This window comes from Balaenoptera physalus, assembly GCF_965194825.1.
Source record: "Balaenoptera physalus genome assembly, chromosome: 2".
In the NCBI taxonomy this organism is placed as follows: Eukaryota; Metazoa; Chordata; class Mammalia; order Artiodactyla; family Balaenopteridae; genus Balaenoptera; species Balaenoptera physalus.
In genome coordinates, this window is record NC_138883.1 from 116,130,161 (window position 1) to 116,145,196 (window position 15,036).

At 36.7% G+C, this 15,036-nt stretch overlaps 1 protein-coding gene across 13 annotated transcripts in view; it reads right to left on the reverse strand.

The window, feature by feature from the left end:
• MYO9A (myosin IXA) overlaps positions 1–15,036 on the reverse strand; it is a 285,101-nt gene that overhangs the window by 29,967 nt on the left and 240,098 nt on the right. For all 13 annotated transcript variants that reach the window (XM_082443570.1, XM_082443569.1, XM_082443573.1 and 10 more), the window contains 6 exons: positions 13,401–13,462; positions 5,429–5,621; positions 3,852–3,980; positions 2,943–3,048; positions 2,050–2,181; positions 1,030–1,153 (listed from right to left, as the gene is read on the reverse strand). In XM_082443570.1, the coding sequence (XP_082299696.1) occupies positions 1,030–1,153; positions 2,050–2,181; positions 2,943–3,048; positions 3,852–3,980; positions 5,429–5,621; positions 13,401–13,462 (746 nt within the window). The remainder of the gene's footprint in view (positions 1–1,029; positions 1,154–2,049; positions 2,182–2,942; positions 3,049–3,851; positions 3,981–5,428; positions 5,622–13,400; positions 13,463–15,036) is intronic.

Consider the following 15,036-nt stretch of genomic DNA (forward strand, 5'->3'; position numbering starts at 1 on the left):
AGATTCTGTGTTCTGTGTTCTGTGATGAGCTTTATTTAATACCTTTACCGACTGGAGAAATTCTGTGTTTATGTTTGTTTTTAGAGAACACCCTTCATTAACTTAATCTACAGACATTTGTTGTGCACTTGCCCTGTGCCAGGCAGTTTAATAGTAAAGGAAGAAACAGAGTTACTTTAATGCTAACCTGAGTATAAACTACCAAGTATAGAGGAAGTATTGCTGGGTCTCTGCAAAAACATGGGCACAATGATGGGGAAGCCTGCTTCTCTTTAGAGATTTACTGGGGATCTGATTGGGTGTTCACTAATACAATTTTGTTTTACAATTCAGGGGAAGGGTAGTAAATGGGCAATAATTAAACTTTAATGCAGCAATAGGTTTCCTGTTATCCAGACCCTACTGATTATTGGTCAGTGTGAACTGGAGTTGTTTATATATAGGTCACCGGTTACAAAGGAAGATATTAAACAGACAAATGGGCAAATGGAAGAAATAAATTATCATTTTTGTAAGGCTTTTTTCAAAACCTAGCAATAAGCCCTCAAAGAAATCTTTATTTGATAATAGTACACTCATAGTGGAGTTCTGTATCCTATGACTCACATTCTTGCAAGTGATTAAGTCCTCTACATCCCAGAACTATTGGCAGGACCACCAAAAGTGACATGGTTGAGGTTGGGAACAGACGGTGGAAGAAAGTAGACTCAAAAGTTAGGGTGGGTTACGTTTTCATAGAAAGGACAGGAAAAGAAAACAGGGCAAATTATTAAACCACCAACATTTTACCCAAATACTTGATTTTAAAAATTCTTCATAGTTAACTGTATTCTGTGTATATAACTAAAGACAGCTCAAAGAACAAACATGAGGCATACATAGTACCCTGAGATAAGGTGACTTTTTTTTTTTCACTTGTTCCATGTGAAAAAGATTCAGAGAATAATCTCTCTCTACACATCATAATGTGTACTTAAAATCTGAGGAAGGCTCCCATTTCCCCCTGTGATTCCATGTCCTACATCTTACCATTGATCTACGAATCAGTGACAGCCTGGTCTTTGCCTTATTCTCAGCAAATTCCAGGCTACTGATGTCTTTGAGACGAGCCTTATATTTATTCATTTGTTCCACAACAATCAGCTCCACGCAGCTGAAACAGGAAAAGAGAAAACTGTTAAGTGCTTAAGTCAATCAAAGAAATTGTAGCACCCGCAGACTATTTTTCAGCTAAGTTTAGTGGTAGATAGTTGGAGGATAAAAGAAAAATCAACATCCCTTATTTTATGAGCTCAGAGACAGGGTTTATAATGGTGGTTCACAACTTTGGCTGCACTTTAGTATCCATCTGAGGAGCAGTTATAAGTCCCAATGCCTAGGCCACACCCCCGACCAATTAAATCACTCTCTGGGAATGGGACACAAACACTAGGCTTTTTTGGGGAAAGCTCCTTTTGCAGAAAAGGTTAAGAATCACCACTCTAGAAGGAAATCAGAGGTCCATGAAAAAAGGCCAAGGTGAAATACAGGAATATTGAAGTATTAAGACTAAAGGGATTTGGAGCCATAAGACTACAGTTAGACTAGATTACAGGAAACACAAAGTATATGTAATTTGGCAAAATGGTATTTTAAAATACATTTGGAAACTATAATCATTCCTAAAGAAAAGCCGAATTTAAAATATAAGGCCCTTCAAAACAAATGATGCTTAGTTGAATAGAACCTAAAGGAATTTTTCATCTTCAGCATAAAAAAGCCCAGTGGCACCTAGCAATCTTATTAAAAACATATGAACTTAAAAAAAAAAAATCATTTGCTAGGGGAATTCCCTGGCGGTCCAGCGGTTAGGACTCTGCACTTCCACTGCAGGGGGCCTGGGTTCAATCCCTGGTCAGGGAACTAAGATCCCTGCAAGATGCGCAGCACAGTCAAAAAAAAGAAAAAGAAAAAAAAAAGAAATCATTCACTATGTTTGATATCTGGATAGTGACTACACTGACTCAGAAGTCCCTGGGGTCTTGCAGAGGTGATGGTGACTGGCCTTACGTGGTAGTCTTACTGATGTCCTGCACACTTTGTAGTGGGTCGATGGTGTCAGGGCAGCGGAGAATGCAGGGTGCAAATACAATGGCCAAAGCATTAGCAGACATTCGATTAGTGTCTTCCTGTAGAGCAATCCTAAGAAACAAAAAAAACAAGTGGAACTAGGATGAAAAAGGAAAATTGCAGGGAGGTAGGCAGAAGAGACGAGAGAAAGATCAATGACATCAACTGCATAGTACTGGAAAGATATTCCTATCAGTTGAAGGAAGATACTGTAGACTTTTCCCAAAGCTGTTCCTTTGCCTCTGGAAAGTGTACTTTTACTCTGTTCCTTGAAGCAATTCAGGCAAGCAGATAGCTGATCAAGGAAAAATTTGTGACTCACTGCCCCAGGTCACCGTTACGAGATGAACATGTCTACAGAATGTAGACACTTTAAGGCATTTTCAAACAGTTACATAAGACATTTATCCAAAGAGAAAGATGGCTTTCTTCCCAACTATTGCTAATATTTACACTCAGAAGAAGAGAGGCTACCCCTGAATTCTCTTTGGTCAGTCAATTCCTGAGCTCCATCTGAACCCTCCTCCTATGAATTAGGTTATGTCAACAGACACACAGCCCTTCTAGCTCGGGAGTTAGATAATAGGCTAGGCTACACAGTGCCACTATGAGACTGAGGTGTTACATGGCCCAAATAGGGCAGAGAAGCACCTGCCATGCAATCTAACTCAGCTGAGGATTTCTGCTCCAAGGGATCATAACCACCTGTTTGAGGCATTGACTTTATCAACAGGAAAAAAAAGATCTGTCAGTTTTTCATACGAAGGAGCTCTTCATTTGTTTAAAAGAATCCAAGAGAAACTGTTAAGTGTTCCTTTGTTTCTTGAAGTTACCTGACTAGATGAAAGATGAGGCGTTCCAGGGTATTGAGATGAGTTCGGGAGAGTTGGTCAATCACAGAGTAGACACCACGGATTGTCTCTTTCCTCTCCTGAAGGCCTGAAAGCAGTAAGAGCAGCAAATAAGAATGACTATCCTCTCTTATACACTACATATTCCTTCTGGACAGACACTAAGTAGCAAGGGAGACTGGCTCTAGGGTTGATTTTTAGGAGTTTTAGCTATACCTGTATAGCAGAAGAACAACTCACAGTTACCACTAATCTCCCTTTGCTTGAGTTCTATACTTTCTAAGCAGTCTCCTGAGTTTTAATCTATAGCCCAGTAATTCTTGATTACAGCAAGGGGCAAGAGATGCCCTAGTTTTTCAGGCATTTTGTGGCAAACCAATTCCCCATTAAAATTAATCAATTGCTATATAAGTTATAAATCAGTCTTATGGGAATTGAGGAGTCACGCCTCAGGGCCTAAACACTTCTAGGTAGGCCTTCATCAATATCCTACACATCTGTAGCACTGAAAAACTAAACCAACATGTTAGGCATGGCTTAAAATAGACAGCCAACTTTACACTGAGTTCTTGCCTAGATTCACAATTTAAATGAACATAAATCTCCTATTTAATTTTTAAATTTGTTTATAACCTTAGTCTTTCAATCTCTTTGTAAGAAGCAACTAGGTGACCTGCTCAGAAACTTTTTAGGACACTGACATTTTAATGAGTTTCTAAAAAAGTCAACATTTGAATAGGTGAGAGTTCACTGGCAGTTTTGTATTGACTGTATTACTTTTGGATCTATATGAACTAAACCAACTGAGAGGATGGCTAAATAATCTAATATGAAGATGGCATTCCTTTCCCAAGTGCAGATCTTCCCTGAACCCAGGAAGCCTGTGTTTACCCATAGCTCGAAGAAATTCCTCATAGAGTTCAAAGGTCATGAGTGGATTGGGCAAATCACGAAGCCATTGTTTGAATACACTTGCAATGACGTGTATGCTATAGTCATCTAGGTTTACATTCTCAGCATCTATTCAGAGACAAGAGTTAGATAAGAAAGCCAAAACATGCAGAGAGTCAAATAATTCACTTTAGAAACTATCATGACTGAAAAATGCCTTCATGTTCTTAATCAAACTATCTTCTACAATCTAATTCCATGCTTTGGAACAGTGCTCCTACTGTGGTAAAGGAACAGTTGTTGTTTGTTGGTTGTTTTTCAAATGTCGCGGACTGACAGATGTGTAAAATAAAGGATCACAAGTTTTCATGTCAAGGCACTGTTAAATTGCTATAAATGTTTCTAAATGCTTTTTCTCAATTTCTGTACTTCTCTTGTAGATTGGTCTGTGAACGATACTTCTAGTAGTGATGCTTTAGATGACAAACATAAAAAAGGCCCAAAGGACAGTTTCTAAAAATCAGACTGATTTTAAGTCATTCTCAGAGATGAAATGACAGTGATAATTGAGCTTAGGAAATGTGAAGAAAATCTTTACTCTGCTTCACTTATAAACTCCCTAGGGTTATACATGAGATGATTGGGATGATATAGGATGAATGATGCCTGTGGGTAGATTCTTGGTGACACAAAGACAAACTTTGCACCTATATGTGATTCAAAAAGTTCTATTCCTGGGAATTCCCTGGTGGTCCAGTGGTTAGAACTCCGTGCTTTCACTGCTAAGGGCCCAGGCTCAATCCTTGGACGGGGAACTAAGATCCCACAAGCCGCGGAGTGCAACCAAAAAAAAAAAAATCTATTCCTTTCCAATAGTGGTGAAGAGTAGAAGTTGAACATAAAGCCAAAGTCAAACCTCTGCATACATTCCAGGACTGAGGCTAGAGCTCTACACAGATACATGTTCAGTTCACTACTTATCCATTTAAATAACTATGTCATCAATGTAGGAAGGCAAGAATATGCATCAGAAAGAGCACCACTTGGAGTCAGAATAACAGAGACTAACAGGCAATAGTTTAGATTATGGGTTAAATGCCAGCTTTGTCACTTATTGGTGGTAAGTCTTTGGGCAAGATCCTCTGTAAGCCTCAGTTTCTTCATCTGTAAACAGGGATAATAATCACTGTTTGGGAAGATTAGTACAAAGATCTGTTGTGAAAATTAATACAAAAACATCAGCACAGTGCCCTGCATCTCATCAACAGCTCATTATTCAATTTCCCTGAACCTAAATTAAAGACATGATCTTACCAGACTGTTAAAAAAAGATTAAATGAGATCTGTCTGAAGTACCTAATAATGCCTGTATAAATGATATGCAATGTATGTTTGCTGAATTGACCACATAAAAACAAAGACTCTTTTGAAAGCTACAAATGATAAAACAAGCACCACAGAAAAGACTGCACTCTTCTGGCTGCAAGAAAATGATCAACATGTAATGAAAACTAAGAGCATAAGATGACCTATTTAAATAAAATTATTTGGTCTTGATTTAGAGGGCACTATCTTACCTGTATCTAGACCTTGTCGAAGCTCCTTGATTTTATTAGTTGAACCAGACTTTCGGTAAATACCTTCTGTGTATAATCCATGCATTTCAATGTAGTTTATGAGTTTTTCCACCACCAAAGGAACAGTTCGGTCTTCACTGGTCAAACGGGATAATTCAACCCCAAACTGTCGAGATGATAGCTCTGGATCATACTAAATGGAAAATAATTTTTGTTTCCAAGTACATTCAAACATTGTTAAATATGTTTATCCAATTCTTTAATAAGAGTAACTACTTTTTATTTTCCTCAAGTTTTACAAGCATAGTTATGAGAGTTGGGAGGAAAGGGAATTATGATAAATGCTGACAGTATAAATATGTAAGCTGTTAGTTTCAATCCTCTTCCACTAGGAATCCTCCCGACCCCTGCCAAATAATGGGGCAGAATGGAGGCAGTGGCAACAGATTACTGTTTCCCTGTTAAAAAAAATCTCTTCACATAAAGATGGGATGTGAGCGAAGGAGAAAGGGGATAGACTTTGTATGTTAAACATTCACCAAGTACCATTTGAAAATCTGTTGATTTAAAATGAATTAGTTGTCACTAATTTCTGAAGCATAAGAACGCTTCGGTGTTTATGTAAACTTTAGGGAAGTTTAACTGACTATTGATGTCATAGCTAAAGGCAGAGGCATATATTGTCACTATATGAATTAGGTTATTTCATATTTGCAACTAGATTCTAGCTGGGACTAGGAATATCACCTTTCTATCTCAGAGGGCTATTGTAAAAATTAAGTTACAGGTGAACATACCAAGCACAGTATCTGGTATATGGCAAATGCTTAATAAACTGTTAAAAGAAATAAAATAATGTTTGCTGCAATAATTAAAACAAAATAAACTTTAGCCAATCTTCTTCCTATTACTATGACACACACATGCACACATATAATCTATTTACTTAAATGTTATGGCTATCCCTAGGGCATTGGGAATGTTAATAGTAAGACTTGTGAAAGCAAAAAAATAAAATACTTGAAGGTATTAAACAAAAACTTCAAAATAGTTTTATTTGAAACCAACTAATCTAAAGCAAACATGCTAAAAATTTCTATTTCTTGAAATTAAGGGAAAAATTAATTTTACTATTCTCAACTGAGAAAAAGTGAACTCTGAGTTCTTATTGTAAAATCAATATATGTTTTTAGTTATTTTCTTTTTTTCTTCTGCGGGAAGGGGTGGCAGGGTGTCTTTAGTTATTTTCTATCTGAAGTAATTTCCTTGTATATTTTAAATAAAGTTTTATTGAAGTATGACACATATATAAAGTATATAAATCGTTAAGTGTACAGCTTGACAGACTTTGACAAAGTGAATGCACATTTCTTACCAGAACCCAAATCAAGAAATAGAATATAACCAGCAGTTATCTCCCTCTCAAGACTCTCCCAACTACTATTCATTTCACCTTTCACAAATAACCAGTATCTGTATTTCTATCACTATAAATTAGTCTTAACTGCTTTTGAACATTATATTAATGGTAACATATAATATGCATTCCATAAATTAAGTTTCATTTATTTTTGAACTTTATTTATCTTTGAATAATACAGTACAATAATACAATAATATTCTTGTTTCTGGCTTCTTTCACTCAACATTATGTTTGTGAGTACCAACAGTTTAATCTCACTGCCATATGGTATTCCATTATACAAATATACCACAATTTATTTATTCATTCTACTGCTGATGGACATTCAGGTTTCTTTCAGTTTGGGGTTATTTCAAACAGTGCTGATATAAATGTTCTTTTGTCTTTTGGCACAGATATCTATGTATATCTGTTGGGTATATATCTTGGAGTGGCACTGCTAAGTCATGAGAAATGCTTATGTTCAGGTTTGATAGGTACTGCCAAATAATTTCGAGAGCTGTTAGGTTAACTCAAACTCCTACCAGTAATGTATGAAAGTTCCAACTGCTTTATATCCTTGTTAAGATGTTTTTCATTTTAGCTATTCTAGTGGGTATATACCTCACTATTATTGCAATTTGCATTTCCCTGATGATTAGTGAAGTTGGTCACCTTTTCATATGTTTATTGGTCATTTGGAAATCCTCTCTTGTGAGGTGCTTGCTTAAATTATGTGCTCATTTTCCCACAGAGTTGACCATCTCTTTCTTACTGATTTGTAGATGCTTTTTAGATATTGTAGATCCAAGCTGCAAATATCTTCTTCCACTCTGTGGTTGATTTTTTTTTCCTTGAATAGTGAGTGGTTTTTGAAATTTATCTAAAACTTTTTTTGTATTTATTGAGATCACCATATTTTTTTCTTTATTAGTTCAATGTGGTGAATTACATCAACTGATTTTTGAATGATTTTTTCAAAAAAACCGATTTTTTCCATAAACCAACTTTGCATTTATGGATTAAAAACCAACTTTCTCATGAAGTCTTTTTTTTTCATCTGTCATTAGCACAGATTCAATGTACTAACATTTTGGTTAAGGCTTTTACATCTAAGCTTATGATATAGCCTGAACTGAAATTTTCCTTTATCCTTTTCATGATTGACTTCAGGGTTTCACTATCTTCATTCGTCGGTTTGGGAAAAAAAGTACTGAAGCATTTACTCTTTACCATTCTCTGGCAGAGTCTGTAAAAGACTGGTGTTGTTTCTTCCTTAAACACTGGGAAATATTCAATGGCAAAACCATCTGGGCCTGAAGATGTCTTTGTGAGAAGCTTTTTCAATTACAGATTCTATTTTAATAGATATAACTCTTTAGATCTTCTATTTTTCCTTGACTTAGTTTAACTTAGTTGTGTTTTTGTGGGAATTTGCCCGATTAATTTAAAATGTCAAATTTATTAGCATCAAGGTATCCATAATAGCCTTTTATTTTCTTTTTAATGTATGCAGTATCTGTGGTGTATGTTTTTCTTCTTGTGAATGATTTGGTTTTTTTAAAATTCTCTTTATTGATCACTCTTGCTAAGAGTTTATGCATTGTCTTTTCAAAGAACTAAAATTTAGCTTTGTAGCTTTTTATCTTTTGTATAAATCTTTTTCATTTCATTTATTTCTCTTTATTATCTTCTTTCTATTGCCTTTGGGTTTAATTTGCTGGGTTTTCTTTTCCTACCTTCGAGAGATGGAAGTTTACATAATTTCTATCCTTGTATCCTTTCTAATGTGTATTATAATGTATTGTATATTAATATATTATTAATGTATATTAATATATACTTAAAGCTATAAATATTCCTCTAATCACAAATTTAGCTATACCCACACTTTTGTTGTGTCATACTTTCCTCATCATTTCGTTCAAAATATTTTTCCATTTTCATTTGAGGATTGTCTAGTTATCTTTATGTTGATTTATAGCTTAACTTTATTCTGCTCAAAGAATATACTCTCAATATATTCAATCCTCTGAAATTTGTAGGGACTTGCTTAATGGCCCAACATATGATCAATTTTGTCAAATGTTCCATGTGCAGTTGAAAAGACTGTGTATTCAGGCAGTTGTAAAATGCAGGGTTCAATACACATCAAGCAGATAAGATTTTTTTTGTTTTTTAAATTAATTAATTAATTAATTTTAAAATTTTTGGCTGTGTTGGGTCTTTGTTTCTGTGCGAGGGCTTTCTCCAGTTGTGGCAAGTGGGGGCCACTCTTCATCGCGGTGCGTGGGCCTCTCACTATCGCGGCCTCTCTTGTTGCAGAACACAGGCTCCAGACGCACAGGCTCAATAGTTGTGGCTCACAGGCCTAGTTGCTCCGCGGCATGTGGGATCTTCCCAGACCAGGGCTCGAACCAGTGTCCCCTTGTTTTTTCTTGGTTTTTTTGGTTATTTATTTTTATTTATTTATTTATTTATTTATTTATTTATTTATTTTTGAGATAAGATTTTTAAGCATGTTTTTTATATCAGTTGCATCCTTACTGAATTTTTGTCTTCCAGGTATTGAAGCTATAATAATAGACTCTTCTAAAGTTAGAATTTTTATAGCTCCCTGATGGCTTGACCATTTCATCATTATGAAACACCTTTACCTGAAGTAATGATTGTTGTCCTAAAGTACATTTTAATATTATTACAGCTACACCACTTTTCTATTGGTTAGTCTCTGTATGCTATATCTATCCTTTTGCTTTCAACCTTCTGTATTTTTTTTAAACATATTTAAGTATGTTTCTTGTAAATAGCATATCATTGAGATTTTTCAGTTGGTTTTATCCTAGTCTTTTTAAAAAATAATTTATGTATTTATTTATCCTGGCTGTGCCAGGTCTTAGTTGCAGCACATGGGATCTTCGTTGCAGAATGTGGGATCTTTAGTTGCGCCATGCGGACTTCTTAGTTGCAGCATGAGGGCTTCTTAGTTGCAGCATGTGGGCTTCTTAGTTGCGGCATGAGGACTCTTAGTTGCGACATGCGGGCTTCTTAGTTGCAGCATAAGGGCTTCTTAGTTGTGGCATGCGGACTTCTTAGTTGCGGCATGCATGTGGGATCTAGTTCCCTGACCAGGGATTGAACCCAGGCCCCCTGCATTGGGAGCGCGGAGTGTTACCCACTGGACATCCAGGGAAGTCCCTATCCTAGTCTTTTGTTTTTAATATATATATTTTTTGGCTGCATCGGGTCATTGAGGCATGGGGAGTCTTTCGTTGCAGCATGTGGTCTCTTCATTGCGGAGCTTGGGCTTCTCTCTGGTTGTGGGGTGTGTGAGTTTTCTCTCTCTAGTTGTGACGTGCGGGCTTAGTTGCCCTGCAGCATGTGGGAACTCAGTTCCCTGACCAGGGATCGAACCTGCGTCCCCTGCATTGGAAGGCGGATTTTTTACCACTGGACCACCAGGGAAGTCCCTATCCTAGTCTTTTAATTGGAAGTATTTGGTATATTAACATTTAATGTAATCACCAATATATTTGGACTTATATCTATCAATCCACTATTTATTTTCTTTGACCTGATTTATGATTCTGTTTCTCTCATTTCTCATCTTCTCTTAGATTAATCAAGTATTTTTTGTTTTTCCATTTTCCCACCTTTATTAGCTTTTTAGCTATATATTCATTTGCTATTCTTTTAGTGGCTACTTTAAAGACTACAACAAATACTCATAACATACTTAAGTCAAATATATTTATTTATTTTTGGCTGCATTGGGTCTTCGTTGCTGTGCGCGGGCTTCCTCTAGTTGCGATGAGTGGGGGCTACTCTTTCCTTGCGGTGCGCAGGCTTCTCGTTGCAGTGGCTTCTCTTGTTGAGGAGCACGGGCTCTAGGCACGCAGGCTCAGTAGTTGTGGCTCGCGGGCTCTAGAGCACAGGCTCAGTAGTTGTGGCACACGGGCTTAGTTGCTCCGCGGCATGTGGCGTCTTCCCGGACCAGGGCTTGAACCCATGTCCCCTGCCTTGGCAGGTGGATTCTTAACCACTGTGCCATCACTTCTCAGATAATCCAGGGACCTTGGAATAGTTTAACTTCATTTACCCAACCACCTTGGTGGTGGTGTTGTCACATAATTTAATTCTCTTTATATTTTAAGCCACAAGACATTATTATTGTTTTTAGTCAATATTCATTTATATTCACACATATTATTTACTCTTTCCATAGCTCTTCACTCCTTCCTGTACTTCTTTTTCCATCTGAGATCATTTTCCTTCTGCCTGGAGAATCTTTAGTATTTCTTTTATTGCAGGTCTGCTGATGACAAATTCTGAGTTTTTGTCTGGAGTGTTTTCAAGTCATTTTCACTTTGGAAGGCTACTGTCACCAAGTACAGAATTCTGAGTTAGCTTTATTTTCTTATAACACTTAAAATATGCAAAGCCACTGTCTTTTTGGCTTCCATCATTTCTACTGATAAGTCAGTTGTCAGTCTTTTCACTGCTCCTTTAGCAGCAGTTATTTTTTTCCCTCCTCTGAATGCTTTTAAGAAATTTTCCTTTTCTTCCATTTGGAGGACTGTTCATCTGGTACGATTTTCTTTGTATTTATCCCACTTTCGGTTGAAAGTGGTTGATGTGTTGACCATTAGCTCTTAAAATGCTGCTTCTCCCTTGTTCTCTTTTCTTCCTGGACTCCAACTGCACACATTTAAGAAACTTCCATCCTTTCCCATATGTCTCTATGTTTATTTCTGTATTTTCCCATTCTTTTTACTCTCCATGCTTGGATGTCTCTACTTATCTATTTTTCAGCTCACCAATCTTCTCTTCTCCTATGGCCAATACACTGTTAAACCTATCTTTTGAGTTTACAATTTCAATTGCATTTTTTATTTTTATAATTTCCATTTGCCTCTTTTTTATATATATATTTCAATTTTGTGATAAAAAAGACTTTTTAAATCTTTTTATCCAGCATCTGAACATATTAATTAAAATTTAAGTATATGTCTGAATTCAGTAATGGGTCATCTATGAGTCTACAGATATTGTCTGTTTATTGTCTGTCTCATTTCTTAATGTCTAATTTCTTAATGTCTAATTTCATATATGAACAAACTGTAAAGGTTCTCAACAATGTTATCTCTCTTTAGAGAGAGTTCATCCTATTCTCTGTAGGTGGTAGCTAGAAAAAGGAAGAGATCATCTTAATCCAATCAAGGACTGCCTTGCAGTTTTTATAAAACTCAGTTAATCAATGCTATCAATGCTTCATCCTCCTTCCTGGGGTATAGCTCTTCACAGGTCTCACTGAAGAGTCTAGAGTATTGACTAGGGTCTTTTTTCAAAGGTGGGTCATCCAAGTCCAATTTTTCTCTCTTTGACACTGTGAGACTGCAAAATACTCTAATCTGCTTTTCTGTTTAGCTTCTTAGCCTCTTGCCCAGTGCAGCTTAAGAATTCAGAAAATGCCTTGAGGGAAAAACCTCTGAGTTTCAGGCTCACTTCTCTATATGTTTGGATCATGGTCCCTCAAGTCCTGGCAATCCCAAACTCCAACTTCTGTCTCTTTAACTCTATCAGATTTCTAAGAGCTTTGCTGGTTTCTCTGACTCTTAAGTGTGGCCCTCTGCCCAGAATCTTGGTTTCCTGCCCTACAACAAAAATTGACAAACTCCCAGTAGGAGAGAAACATCTCACAGATATAGGTTCACCAATCTGTAATTCTCTTCTCTGTAGGATCTAGGCCCCTAAATTCAATTTGCCTGGGCAGCTTTCTAATGCTAGGCAACAGACTTTTTTCAGCTGTTCTCAGCATGAATATTAGTCTGCCAGAAGCTACTCCGTCTTAGCTGGAAGCAGATGCCCCACCTTCGTTGTATTTTAAGCCCTGAGTCAAATTTCTCTTTGTACTTTGCCATGTTTGTCTACTAATTTGGAACAGATGCAAACTATATACATGGGCTGTAAACATGCACACACATTTTATTATAGTTCAGATTTGCATAGTATTGTTAAAATTATATGTGACTAATAAATAAGAAAATGTGATTATATACCAATAAAAGCCTGAAATATTTCCAAAATTGTTGCTTCATTGAAGCATAAAGGTAGCAGAGTACATGTTCAGTATCTTTTAGATCTGTGTATCCAAGTAGAAATATGTAACAACACCAACTATGCTGGTGAATTTTACTGTTCATGTTAAAATCTTTAATTGTAGCCTACCACTTTCAAGACAATTTCTAGAAACACTTATGAGTGTTTAAAGAAGTAGGAAACCTTTAAAAGAAGCGTTTTAATAAGTTGTCGGTTGTGAAATCAGTTTAGTAGTTCCCATGTAGTAAAGGTACATATAGTTCCAGGAAAATCAATTCAGTTACATATACACATCCCTCTATATGTGTATGCTGGATTATGATATAAAACGTATTTCTTACTGTGATTTGTGGCCAAAAAGTTTGAAAACTGCTACTCTATAAAATCATCAAAGAGGCCTTGATTTCCTTCTACAAGGCACGAAAAACCAACAGACCTGTTATTTATTACTCATAGATGATAACTTCTTACCTTTTTAGAGCACTTGGCTGTGGTTTTCAGACAGCACCTCTTATGACAAGCATACTTGCATACTGAAAAATAGGTTAAGAATGTAGCATATTCAGAAGTCTGTACATCAGTGACAAGAATTAATAAGTTTACTGCTTTATTCTGAGCATAAATTTTTTCCTTTAAATCTGAGACTGCTATAGTATCACATACATATACTTTGTATGGTATTGGAATGAAAAATTGTCTTAATTCATTCAATTCAGAAAAATGAAGTTGAAAAACATACCTAAAATTTCTAACCACTGTCTATGAAAAAGCTTTTTATTCTTTCAAGATTGCCCCCCCCTCCTCCCCTGTCCCCACCATATTCCAGCAGAACATATATCTCTGTGGTCTGATTCACAAACCAGTGCTCATGTTCCCCTCTTAAATTTGTTCTACTATCTGCTAAAATGAAAGAAATACCTATTAAGAATCATTCCAATGGGTAAGAAAAGCATTACTGTCAAAGACCTTTAATAAAATAAAAAATTTGGTAGCATACTAAGATATAAGAAAGGCCTTATTTACTATCCTAGAAGGTCCAGAATAGAGCTCTGAGGAACCAGGACATAAAGAATATCAGTAGTGATTGGGAAGATGAGATAAAGAAAAACTTCAGAGCAGAAATAATTTCTCAGAGCAGGAGATAACAGGGTGGCTAGGCAGCAGTAGGTGCAAAGGGCACGCTGAGAGGAGGATACTGAGAAAATACTTGGCCTATGTCATTTTGGTACACCAGCTCTGGCTCCTGCACATCAACACCTGAATATCCTTCTTGAGTTTCTAAAGCATGACTTTAGGGGTTTTCAAAGCCAAGATCAAGGAGGGGAGACCAAACCACTGTACTGGCGAAATCACCAGTATAAGCACAAAAAAAGTTAGTTAATGCTATTAAGAAATCAAACCAGGGCTTCCTTGGTGGCGCAGTGGTTGAGAGTCTGCCTGCCAATGCAGGGGACACAGGTTCGAGCCCTGGTCTGGGAAGATCCCACATGCTGCGGAGCAGCTGGGCCCGTGAGCCACAATTACTGAGCCTGCGCGTCTGGAGCCTGTGCTCCGCAACAAGAGAGGCCGCGATAGTGAGAGGCCCGCGCACCGCGATGAAGAGTAGACCCTGCTTGCCGCAACTAGAGAAAGCCCTCGTACAGAAACGAAGTACCAACACAGCCAAAAATAAATAAATAAATAAATAAAAATTAAAAAAAAAAAAAAAGAAATCAAACCAAACCCACCCAAGTCATAAAAAAAGAAAAAGCAGATTCTTTATATTTTCAGTTTCAGATCACAGAGAAAATCATACCAAACCTACAGGAATCAGACTAACATTAAACAGTCAAGTACATGGCAAACTACTCCCAATTTCACTTTCACTGCAATTTTTTTTGACTACTGATAATAAAACAAAAAGAAAACCACTTTTGAACCATAGAACAAGTGAACATATCCAGCAATATCCAAGTGCTGATTTCACTATGGTGAACATGATTTCCATCCTTGTTGTCATACTGGACCCAACCCTTCCTAATATTTCTTTCATTCAGTTCTGGCCCACTAGTAAATAAAGCCTCACAAAATTATTAAAAGCACCAGAATAGATGTATGGAATGACAGG